Here is a 22530-nt window from a genome sequence, read left to right on the forward strand (position 1 = left end):
TTACCTTCCCTCCAGCAAGGCAATGGTCAGATTTGTCGTTCCCTTTTGTCACTTTTTCAGAAAAAGAAAAAAACCCAGGTGATATTTACTATATCGCAACTTAGACTTGAAATGCATATCATTAGAAACTGTTACTGTTATTTGTGAATAGTATAGTTTTACTTACCGGCATGCAGATCAGCAAGTTTTTACATCATTGTTCTACATAATGATTTGATTTAAAATCTAATTTGAAAGCAGTTTTATTCTCCAAATTAAAATTAAGGCTAATAATTAATACTGGTAATTATTAAGAATTTTTTTTTTGAACTGCAGACTTGAGAATTTGATTTCTTCTGGAATTGCATAGCACTCATTTGTAGATCTCCGTGTAGGAAAGGAACAGCTGTTGAATATCACAGGAAAAAGTTGGATTAAGGTCTCTTTTCTTGTTTCTTCTATTTTATAATAGATTCTAGTCACCTTACAATGAATAATCTATCTTTTTTGGATCAGACAGGCCAAAAAGACTATGTGAAAGGGACCTTTTCAATTTGTGATTGTAGCAGCTGGTTCTTTTCCACTGCCCTGGCTTACTGTGCATCTGGAAGAAGACTTCTGGCAGCCAGAAGTCATTTCATGTCTAGTCCCCGTCCTTCATAGAAAAAAATTTTGATGATGTCAGACACACATTGAATACTAACTTTACTTGGTAATTTAAAAATATTGATTATTGTAAACATTTTTATTCTGTATTCTGTCATGTGTGTGATTTCTTTATATGTTCTAAGCATTTTTTTGCATATAAATCTATATGAAACTGCTAAAAGACATAGGACTTTAATAAAATCATACATTTCATTTTGGTTATTCACTTTTCCAGCTTACTTATTACAAATATATGGTTCTTGCATAACTAGCCAATTAGCTAATAAATACTTCTTCAAAATTTATACCTGTAGTTTTGCTTTTAATTTACATTTCATTTCCTTTTTTGAACTCTGGCTTTGAATGATATTGAAATACACATCCAAAATGCTGCCTGGAGCCTGTGAAGGACAATCCTGAGTGAGTGAGTTAATAGGGGCTTCTTAACTATGCCTCCCTTTGTTTAATTTCAATTAAATGATTCTCTTTAAGGAAATGTCCCTGTCAGAACTTTTAAAATGTTATATATATATATACATATATATATGTATATGTATACATGTATAATCAGAAGATCAAAAAGCATTTTTATCTGTAGACACAGATTTAATTCGTGAGGAATTTTTAACTGTGCCTTGATAAGCCCACCCCACCCCCACCCCCACCCCCACCCCCAGCTTTGGCATTGAAATTCTTGTGTGTGGTGTGCTTGAAAGGAATCCCATCCTGCCTGTGTCTGTGGAGGCTCCTAGCCCATGTTTGGTCAACAAGCAACAGTGGGTGGTCGGGCTGCTGTGCAGGACAAGGGCCCGCTGTGCACAGGAAAATGTGTTCAAAGGTGTTTAAGGGCGGCAAGGAAGTCGGCCACCCTTCTGAGAGTCTGAGGCTGCAGATTAGTGTTCCCCACACTATTGTAGACTGTGAGAAAACTTGATATAGAAGGCATGAAGGATGATAAAACACAGTAATCTCACTCACCTGGCTCTGCATCTGCAGGCTTCCCTTAAAAAGGGTCTCTTCTGCCCTTTATGTTGTATAGAGTCTGTTAAAAAAAAAACAAACTATTTAAAATCAGAAAGACTTACACAGCTTTGAGTGGAAAGTATTTAACTGATAAGGTTTCCTGGAAGTTGTACAGAATTCTAGGTATAATAAGCATTTTCTATAGAGTCTTCTTAAAGTCCTTATCCGTTTTTTGAAGTGTTGTAGGATTTGGAGTTGTTAAACCTTTAAGTTTTTTTAGCTGTCTGGAAGATTTTTCCAGACTGATAGTTCAAGATGAAGCTGAAGTTTTTGTATAGTATAAATTTCACAATTGTTGGGGAAAAAAATCAGATGTTTCAATTTGTTCATGGTAAATTGTCAAAGATTATTTTCTTTTAGAAAAATAATACATTTTAAATTTTTGATTATTTCTACACTTCTAGTGCAGTTCCTAGGATTCTTTCATTAGTGTTCTGAAGAAAATAATTTCTGTAACTTCTGAAAACAAATTTTCCAACTGTTTTTCTCTTGTTGAAATAAAATTTCCAAAGGTATTTTTTCTAATTTTATTTGCTTATAATTTGTTAGACATATCTGCATACTTAAAATTGGAAAAAGAATTTTGAGGATGTTGCAAGCATATGTTATAGAAGCTTTATTTAACTGGAAAAATAAAATACTAACTTTTGACTTCCAGTAGTTAAAAACTTAGTTGTGCCTCTTTTTTAATGTTAAGTGATTAAAGGATTTTTTTCTTCCAAGATACTTCTTCCAAGCATTCATGATAACATGTATTTTTCCTTTGATATATTGACAAAATGATAACTCAGATACTAGTGTGGGGAAGTTAAAAGATATAGCTAGATGCTAAGAATATTTATTTCCATAATTTTATTTTGTATCATTTTTCCTACAAACATTACATAGAATTTTATAATTAGAAATAAAGAAATACTACATTGATGATTTCTCATGCTATAGGGTCATGTGCCTGTTTGCAATTTTGTATTCAGAGTAATCTATAGTTATTCCTCAGGTAACTTTGAGAGATTACAACCAAATGCTTTTGATCTTACAAGCACTCATTCATTTGAGTGTGTTTATTAGTGGGCTTACTATCTTTATAATAGCCAGGCTAAAGTCCATAACAAATATCATAAAATTCTGATATAGTTTTCACTGTTACTTTTTTATTGTGTTTAATGTTTTTGTGATGTAATTTCCATTTTAAGACATAATTTCCACATTTGCTCTATGTGTAGAGGCAAACTTTATACATTTAAAAAGACACCACCACTGATCAATCTCCTAAATTGTAGGAATAGTAATCAGAGTAAGTGTCTTTTCTGTGGTGTTCTCAGTGGTGATTTAAAGTTTCTAATTTAAACTTTGAACCAGAGTCAGAATTGTATAGCTAAAAAGACTTAAAATTGCAGAGTACAAAGCCCTAATTTTTACAGGTATATTTTGCAGGATAGGTCAGTGGCTCCGTGAGCTGCCACAGAACCCCATACCAACTGCATGACCATGAAAAGTCTTAATAAAATTACTCCCTGCCTCAATTTCACACATAGGGAACAATTCGTTAGTATTGGCCCAAATGAAAACCTTTTAATCAGGGCTAAAGGTAATAACTTCCTACTTGACAAAAGGCTTTTTAAACATTTTCATCCAGAAAAAAAAATTCTAGGAATAGTTCATTTCTAGAGAAAATTTACTGCCAGGAAAACAAGCAACCTCTCAAAACTCATGAATGCAGCATTAGTTTAAAAAGGACGGAATTAAACACAATTTTATGTTGTTATGGGATGTTAAAAGCTGCACCCGGCCAACATAGGCTTTATGTAATGTGCATAGTTTTCTTAATGAGATATTGCTAAAATATTGTAAGGTGAAACAAGATAAAATAGGCTGATACATGAAGTATTTAAAGCCTTTTGCTGATTTTATATTTTGTAGAAACTTTTTTTCTTCTTCTTTATAGAAATGCTTACTTATGAAACCAGTTCATACTTGTAAAAATTTTGTGAGTTAGAAATATTAAGTCATGTAATTTAAAAGGAGTGTCAGAATTCTCAAGGTTTTTTAAAAAAATTTTTGACACTTGGTCATAAATAATTTGTGACAACTGATATTTAAAATGTTTATATTACTTTTCAAAGCATAAGCTTTCTAATTCTCTGTAAAACAACTCATGCTAAGATGATTTTTTTACAGTAAGAAAAGTACAAGTGTTAGGGAGAGAAATACATTTCTAAGCCAGTACCCACTGTTTAGTTTGCAGGGCTAATGCACACAGCATGTGCAGCTATAAAGCGCTACCTTCTGGTCACTCAGCAAAAACACACCTTCCAAATGTATTCCAGATGCTGATTAGTCCTGACTGGCATGTGCTGTTCTAGCTCACTGCTGCTGTGTTTGCTTCTGGTAATGCCAGGGTACCAATTAGAAAATTAGCTCATGTTTACCTTTCTTTTCCTGATATAGAAAAGTGATAATGTGGTTTCTAATAGAACAAAAGCATATTAATACAGTTTCTGTTATTAAAGGAAAAGATAAGTCAATTTTTTAAACATTACAAAAGTCAAGATGTCAAAATGGTTTAATATTAACTTAAAGTTATAAAAATATCAGCTTTGGGGAGAAAACTTTTTCTGAAATAATTGTATTATTTGCGGGAATGGTATATAGTGTATTTTCAGGAAACTAGGAGGTGTTTTTCTTCTTAATCATAAATTCATAGTCCTGAAACCTTCAAGAGTAAGTGAAATTTAACATTTTAAAGCATTCTCTTATTATACTTTTAAAATGTACATTTTAATATAAATTATAAATTTGTATATGTATTTTTAATGTGTTGCTACGTTTGGGCCTCTTTATTTTCTTCTTTAAAGTATGCTAGAAAATTCATATTTTGGTATTTATTTCCTGAATTCCACAATTGATAGAAGTGACAGGTGTATAAATTTCAAAGGAAAATGTCATAAATCACTAAAACCTCGACACACAAATGTATTTTATATGAAAAAAGTCAATTAGAAAAAAAATTCTTCACTGTATTTTTTTACTCTGTATCACATATTTCTAGTAACGTAGTGGATTATATAAGCCTTCTCATCTTAGCTGTAATATATTCCAAAGTAAAAATGTATGCACAGCATTTATTTAGCACAGTGGCCAAAACATTGTAAGTCTTCAGAAAAATTTGTATGGCACTAAGAAATTTGTTCAAATGATTTAATTTCTATTTCTATAAGACCGACCAGGTAGAATGTGTGGGGATGCAGGGAGATAGATGATAGTGTGTCATGTCCAGCGGCATGCGATAGGAGGGCCCTGAGATCAGGCCTTCTCTCACCACACAATCTCTGTTTACCTCCTCTGCTTAGCGCTTTTTTTTACTATATTTTTATTGTTTATTTAGCTATTGGTTTATTTTCTGCTTCCATCACCAGAGCGTAAACACCTTGAGACCAAGGCCTTAGATATGATTCATCACTTTATCCCCAAGGTCTGAAATTTTTCGCATGTGGAAGGTGCTCAATAAATACTTGTTAAGTGTTATTGAATAGCTTGCATTATCAGAGGCACCAACATATTTCTTTAATTTATAAATGTGTTTTATCTTAGCACCTGAAAACAAATCCATAGGCTTTTAATATTTTATTAAGTTATAAAATAAAAAATGTATTTTTTAGTGTCAGTCACTTACTACATGTGGGCAGGAGTTATTTCTGAAAAGTTCAGTGACTGTGGGGAATATGGGGATATATTTAGTTCTTATCCCTGAGAAGATATCAGTCTTTGGTGGCGATGGGCAATACGTAGCTGTTAGTAAACTCCGGACAGTAGAATGTGAAGTCAATTAAATTATATACATTCTCACTGCTGTCAGAGGGCAGAAAAGGAAGCACTTTAGGTAGATAAGTGCATAGAGGTGGCTTTGTGTAATAGCTTTATTTCAAGTTGCATCTTCAGGATGTGGGTTTAAATGGATGAAGAGAAATAATGAATGAGGCCTTCAGGTAGAGAGTATAGCAAAGAAGACAGGAAAATGTAAGGTGCCTTTTTGTAGGGAGAATATTTAAGTGTCCTATGCACAGTACTATAAATACTCTGTAAATGCACAATGAATTGAGTTTATTTTGAAGGTTTTTAATACTCAGCTAAAGAGCTTAGAGTGGTATTTATAGACTAACAAGCAAATTTTACCACATCACGTCAATGTCTTACTAACTTGTTTGGCAACATGGAATTTTATTCCGAATGGCTTTTGCAATCTGTTTTAGAGAAATTGTTTCCTAATTCTCAAGATAATTTGGGTTGGAAAACATTGAGATAGACTTTATCCTGCGGGTTCTCTGGAAAACTTCTGAGAAGAGAATTGAAAAAGCAGTATTTGAGTGTGAGACAATTTCTTAACAGTAGTAGAATGTTCTGACTTCTGAAATATGAAGGGTGAGGTGAAAAGGAATAACACTAGGTGACTTGGCATCAAGAATAGCAGTAGGGAGTGAAATCCCACGTGTCCAAGAAACAAATGGTGGGTTTGGGGATTTAAAATGTAAAGTGTGGTATTAAGAGAGAAGTCACAGAAGATTTATGCTGCAAAAATGTGTAAGTTGGCTGCATTTAAAGAAACAGAAGAGTTCAAATTCCATGATTTTTTCTAGTGCCAAAAGTTGTTTTGCAAAATATGATTTTTCTTGCTAATTTTTGTGTTTATAGCATCATCTTCCTACCACCCCACAGTTTTTCTGAGCTGGGAATGACTTTTAAAGTCTATTTAGAGAATATAGTTTTTATTTTATATTTAAGAGTGCAGCAGTTGAGCAAGAAATAGCCTCAGAGGAGCAGCTCATTAAATCAACTAAGGAAGAGCATGTAGAGCATACGGAAATCTCTCCTTTCTTTCCCAGGTAGCCCAGGCCTGCACAGTCCCATGTTGGATCTCGATAATGATACCCGTCCCTCTGTGTTGGGCCATCTCAGTCAGACAGCGTCTCTGAAGAGAGGCAGCAGCTTTCAGTCTGGTCGAGACGACAGTAAGTATCTCTCTCCACTGCCACTGGGTCTTTTAAATTTGTACTTGTGTAATTTCAAACATTCTTCTCTTGGAAAATTCCCCAATTTGTGTTGTTTCTAAGTATTATCAGCCATCATCTTTTTTGCTTGTAACAGTAACTACCCAGTAATTTAATAATTAAAATATATATGACATTTAAAGAAATGCTGTTTGATTTTAATTAAGTCATTGGGTGCAGGTCAGTGTTTATTCAACATATTTACTTCAAGTCTGGTTTTACTTTTTCTGTGGTTGAATTTTTTTTAAAGTGCCACAGAAAGAAATTCTGTGAGAACTTCATTAAGATGGAATTTGCAACAAAAGTAATTTCTATCAGCATATCTTTTTTGATGAAATTTCACTTTGGTTTGGAAAGAGGAATTGGTTGTTAATTAAACATAAAATAATTACTAATACTTTTTCCTGAGATGAAGCATCTAAAATTTTAAGTATATTGCATTTCTGAACTTTCTGGAACTGTTTCCCTATTTGAGATACAATATGATCGACTATCATGCTTCATGCATCAAATTAGATGCCACTAGTCATGAGCCATTTGCAATATCAATAACAGATTTAAGAAACTTAAATAGAGTAATGGAAATGCCTTACCTTGTATGAAAATCAGATATTTGAAACATTGTTTTAAAATGTTTTACATTATTCTCACAAGCATTGAAGTATGGAAATTTTCTAAGGTTTTATTATTATAAATGAATGTTCATCATAAGAGCACCTTAAAATTAGATGATTCATTTGTACTAAATGAAGGGCTTCCATTCTGTTGGTACTCCTTTTTGTCCAATTCCCATTCCTCTCCCAGCTCACCAAATGATAGAATAAACAATGTTATATGAGTACCATTTGCTCCTACAAATTTATGGGGTGGCATCTAACATTGTATAATGTTCAATGTAATTGCACAGAGGAGTTGAGATCTTTTGAAACATTATTCTGAGAAAGATACTGTGTAAGAATCCATTTGCTGCCATATAAAGCTGTGTTAGCTGTTTTTGTTGCTATAAAGGAACACCGAGGCTGGGTAACTTATAAAGAAAAGAGGTTTATTGGCTCACAGTTCTGTAGGCTGGACGGGGAGCATGGTGCCGGCATCTGCTTCTAGGAGGCCTCAGGAAGCTTCCAATCATGGCACAAGGCAAAAGGGGAGCCAGAGTGTCACATGGCAGGAGAGAGAGGGAGTAAGGGAGAGGATGGAGATACCAGGTTCTTTTAACCCATTTTCCATTTAGGGAAAAGAAAGTGCAGCTCACTGCCAGCACTCACTTAATTTTACATAAACATGCTCTTTGAGGCTGAAGTAAATCTCACTGATTTTCAGCGTGAAAACAAAGTATAAAATCTGTTCTTAGGGCCAGGTACAATGGCTCAAGCCTGTAATCCCAGCACTTTGGGAGGCCAAGGCAGGCAGATCACAAGGTCAAGAGATCGAGACTATCCTGGCCAACATGGCGAAACCCTGTGTCTACTAAAAATACAAAAAATTAGCTGGGCATGGTGGCGTGCATCTGTATTCCCAGCTACTTGGGAGGCTGAGGCAGGAGAGTTTCTTGAACCCGGAGATGGACTTACAGTGAGCTGAGATCATGCCACTGCACTTCAGCCTGGTGACAGAGCGAGATTCCTACTCAAAAAAAAAAACATAACAAAAAAACTGTTCTCGGAATTATTTCTAAATAGAACTCGTCTCTAATCCTAATGTAATAGAAATGTGTATGGTGTTCCATTAGGATTAGAGTCAACAGTGTTCTTGGGGCAAATGGGAAATGGGTGAAACAGCTGGATCTTGTGTGAACTAATAGAGCAAGAACTCAGTCATTATTGCAAGGAGGACACCAAGCCATTCATGAGGGACCTGCCCCCATAACCCTACTCCAACATTGGGGATCACATTTCAACATGAGATTTGCTGGGGACAAAACATCCGAATCAGTCAAAGGCAAAGTTTCAGTGCTTCCCGTTTTAGATTTTCTTGTCCTGTTTTTCACTTTGTCAATGGACCCTCGACACAGCTGGCTGTGGCCTGCGCCCTGCCATCTGGAAAACAGGCATTATCAATTACTGTTGGAAAGAAGAGTCTGTAACTGCTGTCTCCAGGTGAAACCCACCAACCTCAGAATATCATCATGATGTATTCACCTCGTTAATTGACTGTTGTTCTGTTGGATTCTAAGCTGTAAAGGCAGAGTCTGCCTTGTTCAGCATTTTGAGTGAGTTTTGATCATGTGGAGCTGCATGATAAGCACATGGTTGATCCTCAATAAATATTAACTGAATGAACAAATCAAAGTTTACAGTGGAACCATTAAGAACCATTCCTTTCACACCTGTGAAAATGAATTTAAAACTTTTTCTGCAACTTCTAGCATAGACAAAGGGCTAATATGCCTAATTAAAAAAGAGGCTCTACAGGCTACATAGAGGAAGTCTCGGTGGTTCATACAGGTGGTTCATACACGTGTGAATATACACTAACCTCACAATAAGAAAAAGAGAGGTAGTATAACACTACAGTGAGATATGAGGTTGGCAAAAACGCTTGGTGTTGATCATTTTGTTTTGGGTTTTCTATATTAGTTGATTGATAAGGCCATGTAATTTGCACATGTAATTGGTAAAACTAGTGTAAATAACCCCTTTTTAAAGGGGCAATCCCATAAATCTATCAAAATTACAACGACATGTGCTCTTTGTCCCAGCAATTCTTGTTCTGGAAGTTTATTCTGTGCTTACACTTGAGCATATGCTAAATGATACAGGTATACAGTTGCTGGTTGAAACATTTTAATTGTGAAAGACCAAAGATAGTCTTGTCCATTGGAAGGGAACTTATTAAATTACGATACATCCAAAATGTGAAAGGCCATGTGACTGTGGGGAGAAAAAGAAGAAGCGCCTTATGTTTGAATATGGAAGAACTCCAGGATCCACTGCTAAATGGAAAAAGTCAAGCTTCAAAAGAGTGTGTTTGGGTATGCTTTCATTTGTATAAAAACCAAAAATATGTAAAGAACAGTTGAAAGGGGGGAAAAACACATTTATATTTGCTTGTAAATTTAAAAAGTTTCAGGAAGAGTCACGAGAAACTAGTGACAGTGGTTTCTTCCAGCTGGGAACTAGGCTCATGGAGTAGCAGGGCAGAGGTAGACTTTTCACTGTGTACCTTTCACATGTTATTTTCTAACCATGTTTTACCTGGTCAGATTACTATTTAAATTATTAAATCATTTATTAATAAAATTATTTTAAATTTTATTAATACAGTTTATAAAATTTGCCCCTCCACTGGAATAACAACAGCAAATCCTTTTGCCTGGGGGTGTTTGGAAAGGAAGCTAGCGGTTTGCCTGGCTGAGGGAGTGAAAGTTCTTATGGAAGGCTGACCTGCTCCTAAAGTTGCTGAGTAGGAGTTAGAGCCTGATCCGCAACATGGCTGTGTTGTGGACTGGGCAGGGTGGACTCTGTAGTGCCCCTGCTGCGGCCACCTAGGGGAGTGCGCGGCAGGAAGCAGGCAGGAGGGAACAGGGCGAAGGCATGGCCCCAGGGATATAACAAAAAAGAGGCAGGACAGAGGAGATGGTGAGTGGGTCCTGAAGCTCTACACTTGCTTTATTCCCATGAACCTATTCTTCTCACAAGAAGTCTAAGCCCTTATTTCCCAGTCACTGCAGTAACTGTGTTAAATAATGTATAACAAAAGAGGTTTCAGCATTTCTATTTTTTTCTTAAATTTCTGTATTATAGGTGGGGTTATTTAGTATGTGATTGCGCTTGAATGTTTCCTTATGACAACTGGATTCCTTCTGACTTTCTCACCTCCTAGGGTGTATGACAGCATTTCTCACAGGCTGATAGTAGCTGGAGTTTCATGACTGGCTGTAGAGCAGCCCTTGCCTTTGCCTACCTTTGCTGTTGGAAGGCATGACTTTTGGAAGAGACATATACTATCCAGAGGACAAGCCTGACAAGTCAAAGCCACTTCCTCTAGGTAGCCCTCCCAGTGCTGAGGTGTGGCCACCTGGTCCCTCACCCTGGCCTGCTGGTCAGCTGTGATGTCTTCCTTGCCCTCTGGCAAGGAGAAAAGTGGGGTGTCTGGCTGAGCATACCACTGCCGATGTCAGCTAAGTGAGCCAGAAGCTTCCACACAGACTCAGGCTATTGCTAATGCATGTTTGAGTTTGGGGAGGTGCATGGAGGGTATAGCAATATGCTCAAAGATATATTCTTGATTCAAAAGTATAATCATGGCATTTTCTTCTTTTCCCTCTTAGCGTGGAGATATAAAACTCCCCACAGAGTGGCCTTTGTTGAAAAATTGACCAAGCTTGTCTTAAGCCAGCTGCCTAACTTCTGGAAGCTCTGGATCTCCTACGTTAATGGAAGCCTCTTCAGTGAGGTGTGTATATGGACCCACCTAGAGGTGGAGCTGAGTCACTGTGCATTTCTGGTCTTAAATGTTAGATTTAAGTGATTTTTTTTTTTTAATGTAGAGGCCCAACGTCTATAACCGTCATCATAGTTTAAGATTAAAGTGTTATAAAGCCCTCTCACTTAGTAGCTATCTGACCTCGAACTAGTCACTTCTCCTCACGTGCAAAAGGAGAATAGTCTCAGCATCTATCTTAAGTAGTTGTAGGGATTCAATGAGATAGGGAATTAAAGAAAAAAGAAAGCTTGAACTATTTTCAAGGACTCCAAATTGAGATAATGCCAGTCAGGCCAAATTCTGGGTGATGTGCAGTGGACTGTGAATCAATGATGAAACGAAGATAACACCTCAGCAGCCTGCACCCAGAACAAAGTAATCCATGGAATATGCAGTTTCCTTTGGAAAGAATTTAAAGATTCTGCAATCTAGCCCCATTATTATCAGCCTATCGAAGTTTTTATAAGCCTATCGTCCGTCTTCTGTAGTCACACATTTATTAATGCTTAGTATTGTCATAATATGATTGTAGCTTCGAATGCATTAACATAAAGGAATGACTCTTACTGTTGTGTGAGGCACATGGAAGCCAGCCTCATTTGTTACTTTCTAACCTCACTTCAAGTGTGCCATGAAAGGTCTCCAGCTTCTGGATATAGATTCCAATGTCATTTGTCCCGGGTTGCCCCAGGCATCCTACCTGGAAGACTCAGAAGACAGTTCTGTTCTGTATCTCTGCAGGAGAGCTCTCTACACCAAGAGCTCTAGCGGAGATAGGTGTCTTCTGAGGGTAAAGGCTCCTTTCTGCTTCTATTTGAATTGGCAGCACACAAAGTGGACGTGGACAAAGGCTAAAACCGTTTTTTGGTTTTTTGCACAAAGGCACAACCTTTGTGGTTTAAGACCTCTCCTCCTTGGCAGAAAGTGGTTAAGTGACAGAGTGCCTTGGGTGTCTTTGGAGTCTCATTTAACCATGGACATAAATTCAGGCTGATATTAGGGAAATAGAGATGTGCTCTGCAACGTTTTTCTTTGTATATTTGAACTCCAAGTGCCTACTATTTCTGTTGTAAACCCGCTGGATTCCTGCAGCCTTGTTGATATGAATGGTTGGTTTTCTAATTCATGAAATTTACCAAAAGCAGGAATGTGTAATGCACGAACACAAACTCCTTAGTGCAGGAAAACTAATCTTGTAAGCAAGATATCAATGCATTTTTTCCTTTAATTTCAGTATTCAGTTACTTTGTGGATTCTATAAAGTTAACATTCAAATATTAAAGCAATACATAACTTTCTTTTCTTTGTTAGTTATGCATGAACTCTGTTGAAAAGTTAGCTATACAGAGAAGTTCTTCCATAAAATGAACGTCAGGTTTCACAGGTCTGCATACATGAGAGTTGCTTATTGCTGGCTTAGGAAGAGAATACTTTCATTTCAGTTTTGTCCTGATAAGTTTTTCCAATACTCTGCTTTTGTTTGTGTCACCATCAGTTTGTGTCTCTGCCCTCTACACAATGACAGTAGTGGCACTGAGGGCACCAGCTTCCTCTCCATGTCTGCTCTGTTACTAAACCAAATTGTTTGTGTGGGCAGGAAAGATGAGATGCTTCCCTGTCATGCCTTTGCACAAGCAGCATTCATAGGTTTTCACACAGAACACTAGGAGCATAATGGAAACATCCAATGCCTATCACTTACTAGCTGTGGTCTTAGGCAGATTACTTCTCTGCACCTACTTTTATAGGCTGGTTTGAGAATTCAATGAGTTAGTATAATTTAAGTGCTTATAATAATGTCTGACAGATAAGTAAGAGTTTCCTCTTATTATTTGGAATGAAATTTATTTCAGTATTTCCGCTATTTGAAATCTCATCTGCCTGGCACTCAATAGGTGCTCAGTGAACAAAATTTTGTAACATTAGAAAACAGTAGACTGATGAACTGCTGGAATAGAATTGAATAATGTCAAGATGAATCAACTCATCTAAAGAATTAGTCTTTCAGAACATGGGTTTTAAACCACAGTGTTTGTTTCCAGCCACGTGGAATCAAATGTCCCTCATTTGTATCAATTCCCACAGGTAGCCCACCACACATGGACAGTAGTCTTCCGTAGAGTCTTTTCAAGATATAAAATTCTGAAGAATTTTTGTTCTAGGATATTTTAGAGAACAGGGAGCATGTTTTGCTTTTTTATAGGTTATACATAATTATATACCAAACATATAAATGAAATAGTTGGTTGTAGATGAAAAATAAATGATCTACTTCAGAACTCACGAACATTAATGTTGAAATGAAGAAATGACTCTTAATTGGTTGTGCTGAATTAGATGTGCCTATGATATTTCTACCTATTTATGTTTATAAACTTAGAAGTTTATAGCAATAATTATTAATTACATGTCATTTTCTCTGCAGATTTGGGCATGTTTTGAAACCATGTGCCCTCTTCTGAAGAGCTAGAGGAAAGCGCAGGGCTGTAGGAAGGAGCAAAGGAGCTAGGGGTACATGCTCCCTTTGCCTGTCTGCAAGTGAAATCCAGACGCTGGATTCAATTAATATTGGGAAGAGTTCTGGGGCTTTTGATAGCTATTTAATCTCATGCAAGAAAGCTGGATACTTTTTAAACACAATTTACATGAGTTTTTTTATTCTTCTTTTTATAAAACTATCTCATATTAAGAGCCCATCCGTTAAAAATTTAGATGAAGTTTCCAACAGTTTAAAAAATAGTCAGTTCTTCAAACCAGTGAAGGCCATGTGAAGTAACAAATGTGAATTAAAACAGTGAAATCCAGCCGTTACTCTCACCACAAAGTAGTTTTGGTCTGTGTGTGCAGGAAAGAGTTAAGGTTTCTAGTTAACTAAATGGTTAATAGTAGGTTAAGATCTCACCTTTAGATATATTTTAAATATAGTGTATTTTTAGATAAAAATCTTTAAAACATTCAAATACTTGTTAAATATTAAGTCAGCATTTTAAAAAGTTACATAACTCCATAGTATATAATTAAAATGCATCACACATTCCAAAATAAGATTTTCTTTTAAAAACAGGGTAAACTTTACATAATCGATTATATTGGAGATAATTAACTCTTTATTAAATTAAAAAAAATAAGTAACAACTGAAAGGGGTCTGCCCCACAACTAACCCCCTCGCCCTCTACTTTTCATATATTTGGAGAAAAGTTCTGGATTTTACAAAATTACCCTCCAGTAGGTTTCATCATCCACTCATGAATACGTGTTTGGGCAAAATTGTTCTGGCAGAATTTAGCCTGAATTTTTGTATATTGTTTAACAACCGATTCTCACTCTTTTCTTTGAATTAAAAATATGTAATAGAACAAATGACTATGAAATAATCTTCCCATTGCACAGTCCTACTATGTGCAAAGTTTGGCATCAGGTACTGTGGAGGGTACAAGCAGAGGAGATGCCCTTTGACACTCAGACACTTGCATTTTTATACTGGCATGTGCCTCCCTCCGGAGCACGTTGGAGCAAGTCTGCATGAGTCAGGGTGCTCGGGGGCAACGGAACCAATAGGGGATGTGTATGCCTATACCTGCAGTCACACACACAAACATGAAGAGATTTATTGTAAGGGGTGGCCTTCATGTCATTATGGAAACTGACAGGCCCCAAGGCTCTGCACGATGTGTTGCCCTGACATTCTAGTAGGTGTCAGCAAACAGGATAAGCAGAGGTTGGAGAGCTTTGTGTGAAGGTTGGGGGTTGAGAGGACTGCTCTGCTTGATGAATTCAGAGACTGCTGCAGAGCCTAACACCTACTAGAATGTCAGGAGCTAAGTCTTTGTTAAGGAATTCGTCATGGTTAATATTGTGTCATGTTTGCTGAGCCACAGGGTGCTGGACACCTTACATCTCCAGGAGAAGAATTGAGCCTGTTAGGTTTGAAAGAAGCATTTCATAGGGTTACGCCTGGCAGATCTGCCTCCCAGGGCCACTCTCATGTCAGGACCCAGAGTATTCAGGGCAGTTACCCTTTCTTAAGTATATTCAAGAAGGTCTGGGAGAACCCTAACCCTAGGCGATCATTTATTCACCAGGTACCAGGTACTGAGACCCACATGCATACATGCACACATAATATATGCACACACATATGTATGCACACACAACAGACACACTATACCATGTACACATATGTATACATATATGGAAATGTAACATATAACATGCATATAAACGCATGTGTGCATACTCAATATGTAGACATATGCACAAATTTACACACATATCTACAATATAAATAAAACAGTGACCAAAATAAGCATGACCTTTCCTCTTCTAGAGACAGAACCAAAATAATTTTTTAAATTAGTATTTTAAAAATTCTGGTAAGAGCTATACAAGAAACAAATAGGGTTGTAAGGTAGAATATCAGCAGTGGGATGGAAGTCAGGGAAGGCCTCTCCCTGGAGGTGATACCGAAACTGACACGTGGCACAGGATAAGGACACAACCACACAGGATAGGGGGAAGCAGGCCCCAGGCAGCGAGAAGGATGCCCACAGCACCAGGAGGGCAGCTGGCATATCTGAAAGGAAGGAAGCCCCGATGGGCAGAAGCGTTTCTGAGCAGTGGGAGGGTTGGGAGGGACAGGCCCAGCTAGCAGCAGCTTCATCCCAGGCCATAGGGCGGGGAACAGACCAGCTTTCCAGTTTTAAAAACACACCTTGGTTGTGTGTGCGCGATGACTTGATGGGGACAAATGTGGGGGAGAGGCAGGAAACTGGTGGTTTGGATGAAGGCTTCATCAGTGGAGTTGGAGAGCAGTTGGTAGGTTTGGTTGTGTTTTGGAAGTGGTGTTAAGGTGAGGGAGAGAAGAGAAGGATTCCAGTGTTGCTCCCAGTGGGCTCCTGAGTGAACAAGAGTGCATTTGCCAAGCCAGGAAGACCTGAGGAACAGCGTGCTTGGAGGAAGTTTCAGATTTCCATTGATAATGTGGTAGATTGAGATTCCTGGGAGTTATTCAAGATTCACGTCTGGGTCACAGAGGAGATATTTGGGCTGGAGGTAGAGATTTGGAAGGCATTAGGTAGAAATGATATTTGAAGCCACAGGAACATGCTAGACAGTATAAACAGAAAAGAAAAAAGTGCCCAAGCCTAAGACCTAACAAACTGCAACATGTAGAGAAGAGCTTTGTCATGTCAGTGACCAGGGCATTCATTTGCTCTATGCCCATACCCCATATCACCAACAGTGTTTTAATTCTGATCATCACACCAGTCTTTCAGAAAGCAGCTGAGCAGACATTCAGTCACTGGTGTTACCCAAGCAGGTGCAACTTAGGTGGGAGTCCCTCTGGGCATGTGTCCTGCCTCACTGCAGCACCTATGGCAACCAGTTCTCCCTCAGGTGGCCTGTCTCAGTTACCTGGGCTCACCAGCATGCCTGTGCTCACCTGGACCACCGCAGTATCCTGCTGGCTGGCCATACTTGCACGCTGGCCTCTCTCATTCGTTCTTACTGTAGGCTTAAAACACTTAAGTTCCTTCTCACTTGTCTTAAACATAAAGGAAAAAGCAATATATGTGTTAAACCCTGCTGTTTAAGAATTCTGAGTGTCATTGACCAGTGAACTCAGGAGTTAGCTTTTTGAATGATTATTGAGATGAATTGCAGGTTTAGTTTTTATACATATCTTTAATTCTTTCAGACAAAAATGTATTTCTATAAAGAAAAAAGATGAGGCTGGGCGCGGTGGCTCACGCCCATAATCCCAGCACTTTGGGAGGCTGAGGCAGGTGGATCACGAGGTCAAGAGATCGAGACCATCCTGGTTAACATGGGGAAACCCCGTCTCTACTAAAAATACAAAAAAATAAATTAGCTGGGCATGGTGGCACGTGCCTGTAATCCCAGCTACTCAGGAGGCTGAGGAAGGAGAATTGCCCGAACCCAGGAGGCGGAGGTTGCGGTGAGCCGTGATCGTGCCATTGCACTCCAGCCTGGGTAACAAGAGCGAAACCATCTCAAAAAAAAAGAAAAAAATGGTAGGCTGGGCGCAGTGGCTCACACCTATAATTCCAGCACTTTTTAGGAGGCTGAGTTGGGAGGATCACCTGAGGTCAGGAGTTTGAGACCAGCCTGGCCAACATGGTGAAACCCCATCTCTACTGAAAATACCAAAAACTAGCTGGGTGTGGTGGCAGGCACCTGTAATCCCAGCTACTCAGGAGGCTGAGACAGGAGGATCACTTGAACCTGGGAGGCAGAGGAGGTTGCAGTGAGCTGAGGTTGCACGATTGCACTCCAGCCTGGGCAACAAGAGTAAAACTCCATCTCAAAAAAAAGAAAAGAAAAAGAAATAGAAAGAAAGAAAATGATAAAAGCTGCATAGTTTAATATAAAATTTTAAAATGAATGTAAACTAGGGTTTGAAGGATATTTGTCTATGCACCTGCTGCCTATGTTTTTGTCAGATGTGTCTGATAGTTTTGTTGAAAATACCCAACAGTCCTAACCCATATTTTACTTACATCGACATGTTCATTATATAAACTAACTCTACATGCAGTTTTTGTAGCTTATACAGAAATAAATATATATACATGCACATAACATTGCTTGTATTTTAAAATTAACATAAAGTCAGTATCATGATCATTAACCTGTTCTTAACTTGAAAGGTCTTGACTTGTCATGCATTAACCAATAATGCCCGAGGGTTTTAACCGTAAAGGTTAACTTTTGCATTATGTCAAGGAAGTGTCAGAATTTTATTTTACGTTGTATAATTTTGCTAATGCTTCTTTATTTAGAAAGTTTCCTAGGCTTGTCCTTCTAGGTCATTTTATATAATAATATTTAGTTAGAAAATGTGTTAATAAAAAGTTAATTGAAATCCAATTGAATAGGTTTCTCTTTTAGTCAATATAGTTTTCCATACATTCCATAAAGAGAAATATTGGGAAAAAAACGAGTTATCTCAGTAAACAAAAATTAATTCTAGAGGGAAGAATGTATTTTCTCCTGAATCACACTGAAAATCTCTGAAGGAAGAGCTACAGTTTATACCATTTTAAAAATAAAATGACAGATTTCCGATTAGGCTTCCTTTGGTTTCTTCACTAGCTAATGAGAAATGAAGTTGACAGTATTATCCTGGGTACGATACTGAAATTGTTGATGAAAATGGTATATGAAATTCACCTATAAAATTGGTAGTTTCAACTTAATTCTTAGATTCATTTATGGGACTTCTCATTGGAATAAGGAAGGTTTTCTAATTAATCATTCTTTAATCTGAAACATAGATTATGCTGTAAGCATTCCTTTTAATCAAGTTATAACCATATTTAATGTTCTCTTCATGTACAAGTGCTAAAACATTTCTTATTTTTATAAATTATTTCTAATATGTTTTATTTTGTTTTTTAATTTTTAAGACTGCTGAGAAGTCAGGCCAGATTGAAAGATCAAAGAATGTAAGGCAAAGACAAAATGATTTTAAGGTGAGTAAGGGATAGTAAGTGTGTAGACTTTTTCACAGGGGAGGGTTTTTCATTTCTCATTTTGTGTTCAGGACATCCATTTTTGCCCAGGCACCATCTTTTAGTTACTGTCATCTGATTAATGACATTTAGTGCCATTGTGCTTGTTCCTGGTTTTCTAGAAAATGATTCAGGAAGTAATGCACTCGCTGGTGAAGCTGACCCGCGGAGCGCTGCTCCCCCTTAGCATCCGAGATGGAGAAGCCAAGCAGTACGGAGGCTGGGAGGTGAAGTGCGAGCTCTCTGGACAGTGGCTCGCTCACGCTGTCCAGACCGTCAGGTGAATATGGACACATTCTCAGAAAAAGGGGTATATCGGTTTTTTAGTTTTGGAAAAAAAAATACTCAGTATGGAATATTTTTAATACATTCGGTGAAGAAGGAATTCTTTTTCTTCTCTTTGTCCTTTTGCCCCCACTGTTTCCTGTTTATCTGACAGCTAAGCTTCTGTGCGTTCCTGGTGTTTTATGTCGGATGAGAATGTTCTACTGTTACACATCTTCTCTGTTTAACTCAGTATTACTGTTATCGTACAATCCCTGTTGCGATCTGTTTCTGTTTTCAGCCTCATGCTGTAGTGTGTAAGCTCCATGAGGAATGATTATACAGTGAAAGGGATTCTAGGAATTGCTTTGCCATCCCACTCTGCTCACCTTCGTTTGGCTGTGTTTGTTCACAGGCTTACGCATGAATCGTTGACTGCCCTTGAAATTCCTAATGACCTGTTACAGACTATCCAGGATCTCATTTTGGATCTCCGAGTACGTTGTGTAATGGTCACGTTGCAGCACACGGCAGAAGGTGTGTTTAGAAAACTTGGTGACGTTTACTGTACAATGATTATCTGAATATGCCACCTCCTTTCAGTTTCCAAATCCTTGAAAATAAGAGAAAATTACTTTTGTGGAAATTTGAATATATTAGTTCATCTTACTTCTAGCTGCTCAATGGAATGTTTTTTTCTTTTTGTGATGTATTTTCAAATCAGTTTAGTTGAGAATTAAGACCATGCAGAAACTAAGATAGATATACTTGAAAATGTTTAAAGATGCAAGAACATCTTATGACGGTTGTTAAGTAGAAGACATAGGGTATAAAATGTATGTAAAGTCTCATCTCAGTTTTGAAAATATGTGGATGTATAGTTTTAAATTTTAATTTATAGAAATCGATGTCCAGTCAAAGGACATTGATTTGTCTCTTAACATTGGTTCTCTGGATTCTAGAAGTTATAGATGATTCTTGTTTTCTTTATGCTTTATAAATTTTTCAGAATTTTCTACATAAAATCATAAAAAACAATAAAGCTTTTCTTTACAAAGCAGTCATTTGGTTATTAAATTTTTTCAAAAACAGTCCAAAACATGGCTAACTGGCACAGGCCATTACTATCTACTTCCAGGATTTTTGGGTAGGAAGCTTACATCCCTGCAAAATTGGTGGGGGATACATTGTGTAAATGGGAAGGGAATGGAACCCAGGTGAGAAGTTGGCCCTTCCCTCTTAGTTTATCACCTCCTCCTCACCTAGGAACCTGAGGCCCCAGTCCTGAAGGTTTGAGCAGGTGGCATTCCCTTACCCAAGTGAGAATCATACTGTCCTTATCAGAAATGTATGAGATTCAAAAGTTACCCAAATTATTCATAAGAAATTTTAGGGAAAAAAATTACTATATGGCTTATTTTGTACATGTCTAGTGTTGTGAAGAATCCTGAATAAGTAATAAATCATTGTCTCAAGTTGTCATTAAATCTAACCTAGAATTCTCCAAATTGGACTTTGCAGTAGAATCTTTTCTTTAATTAGTATCTCATTAGAATAATCCAGTGAACAATATATACTTAAATCCTCAAGTATATCAAAATTATATTCTTGCCTACTTTCACCAAGTTTTTACAAACCTACATAAAACAATTAAAAATCATAACCTGTATAAATTTTTAATTTGTATAAAATTTAGTGAGATAATTTTAATAAGAAGTATTTGTGTGCTTGTTTTCATATAGAAATAAAGAGATTAGCTGAAAAGGAGGACTGGATTGTTGATAATGAAGGACTGACTTCTCTAGTAAGTTTAAATTGTTTTCCATTATTAGTCATTATATATATTAGTATATATTTAAAACCAATGGTTTATCATATTAATAAGGAGCATATGCTTCATATGTTGCAACTGTAAATAGAAATATAAGTTCTTAACGTTTTTATTCTCAGAGACATTTTTGCTTAACACTAACCATAAGTATTAAACAATTAATGAAAACAGTGGGTTTCTTTTGGAGTTGACCTTTTTCATCCTGTATAACTTACTATTTTTCTTTGAATTACTTTTAAAAAAATAGAATATGCTTAATTCTAAATTACTCAGCAACTTAAGCTTTTCAGAAACGCAGGATAGAAGAGATGCTGTTGCTGGTTCTGAAGCCAAAACAAACCAAACAAAAACCACCACCACAGACCACTGCAGATACATTCACAGGCCAGGCAGCCAGCTGTGACCTGTTTCTAGACGCTTCATCTTCTCAGCTGGGACTTTTAGGTTTGAAAATCATCTTTGTGATTTCTCAGGTTTTCACACTTATCTCACAGGTGCTCAATGGAATGTTGTTTTCTTTTCGTGATGTATTTTTCATCATGACTGCGCCAGTGACAATGGCCAGGCAGCGGCCGAAACATCCCAGTAGCTTTCACCAGGCAGAGACTTCCATCTCTCACAGTGACCTGGCAGCCTGGTCATATAGTCAGTGCCCAGGGCTGCCTCTGTCCTTCTTCCCTGTGACCCTTCACACTGGCTTCTACACAGGCTAGCCTCATGGTCACTCATGGCCTGGCTGCTGTCAGGAAGAAAGGCCAGTCCCTTCCCAGGAGCCACAGCTTACAACTCTCCTCTGTCTAATTGGTTGAAACACATTCTGTGCCTGTCGCTGTCAGCAACAGAGGCTGGGAGAACACATGGCTGCTCCTGTTTTCTATCTTACCTTATTAAGAAAAAAGAATAGCAAATCTAGAACTACCAGTTTCTGCCTTAGATAAGGAAACTAGAATGAAGTGGTCATGACTTGCCCAGATTTACAAACCAGTGATGAGTCAGGCTGTCAAGAAACAATGATCCTGCATAATATTTTTACATTTCCTTGAATTTCTCTATAGTCATCCCTTGGTATCCTCAGTGAGGGTTTCTTCCAGATCCCTTCATTCTCAAGCCCCTAAAAGTTTGCTTTCTGTATCCTTGGACTCTCTATCCAGCCAGTTCTACCATTGGTGGAATTCACAGATGCAGAGCCTGCGGGAATGAAGGGCTGACTTTACTTCTCATGGGCAATCTTCTTCTGGGGGCTGGGGAATTTTTGACTCATTCTGTTCCTCCAAAGTTCAAGGTTCTAAAGTTAATATAAATACATCATATTGTTGTACTTTACTTTGTATGTAATAAGGTGATTTAGAAAAGCAATGCTTACTAACAATTTTTTGCAAATTAAATCATGGTTAAATCATGATTTAAATGAATTAGAGAAGTTTATTTTTAATAAGTCAATTATAATTCTATTTTATAGAATATTTTATAAAATATTTTTATAAAATCAGGCCTGTTGTGATGGCTCACACCTGTAATCCCAGCACTTTGGGAAGCTGAGGCTGATAGATCACCTGAGGTCAGGAGTTCAAGACCAGCCTGACCAACATGGAGAAACCCCATCTCTACTAAAAATACAAAAATTAGCTGGGCACAGTCGTGCATGCCTGTAATCCCAGCTACTCAGGAGGCTGAGATAGGAGAAGCACTTGAACCCAGGAGGTTGTAGTGAGCCAAGACTGCACCACTGCACTCCAGCCTGGGCAACAAGAGCAAAATTCCATCTCAAAAAAAAAAGGA

General features: G+C 37.4%; 1 protein-coding gene across 4 annotated transcripts in view; it reads left to right on the forward strand.

The window, feature by feature from the left end:
* The window catches only part of EXOC2 (exocyst complex component 2), a 227262-nt gene that overhangs the window by 120863 nt on the left and 83869 nt on the right, over positions 1-22530 (forward strand). For all 4 annotated transcript variants that reach the window (XM_054253780.2, XM_078368461.1, XM_035295152.3 and 1 more), the window contains 6 exons: positions 6531-6656; positions 10966-11090; positions 18552-18617; positions 18779-18936; positions 19336-19457; positions 20663-20724. In XM_054253780.2, coding sequence (XP_054109755.1) covers positions 6531-6656; positions 10966-11090; positions 18552-18617; positions 18779-18936; positions 19336-19457; positions 20663-20724 — 659 coding nt within the window. The remainder of the gene's footprint in view (positions 1-6530; positions 6657-10965; positions 11091-18551; positions 18618-18778; positions 18937-19335; positions 19458-20662; positions 20725-22530) is intronic.

Source organism: Callithrix jacchus, chromosome 4 (assembly GCF_049354715.1).
Source record: "Callithrix jacchus isolate 240 chromosome 4, calJac240_pri, whole genome shotgun sequence".
Classification (NCBI taxonomy): Eukaryota; Metazoa; Chordata; class Mammalia; order Primates; family Cebidae; genus Callithrix; species Callithrix jacchus.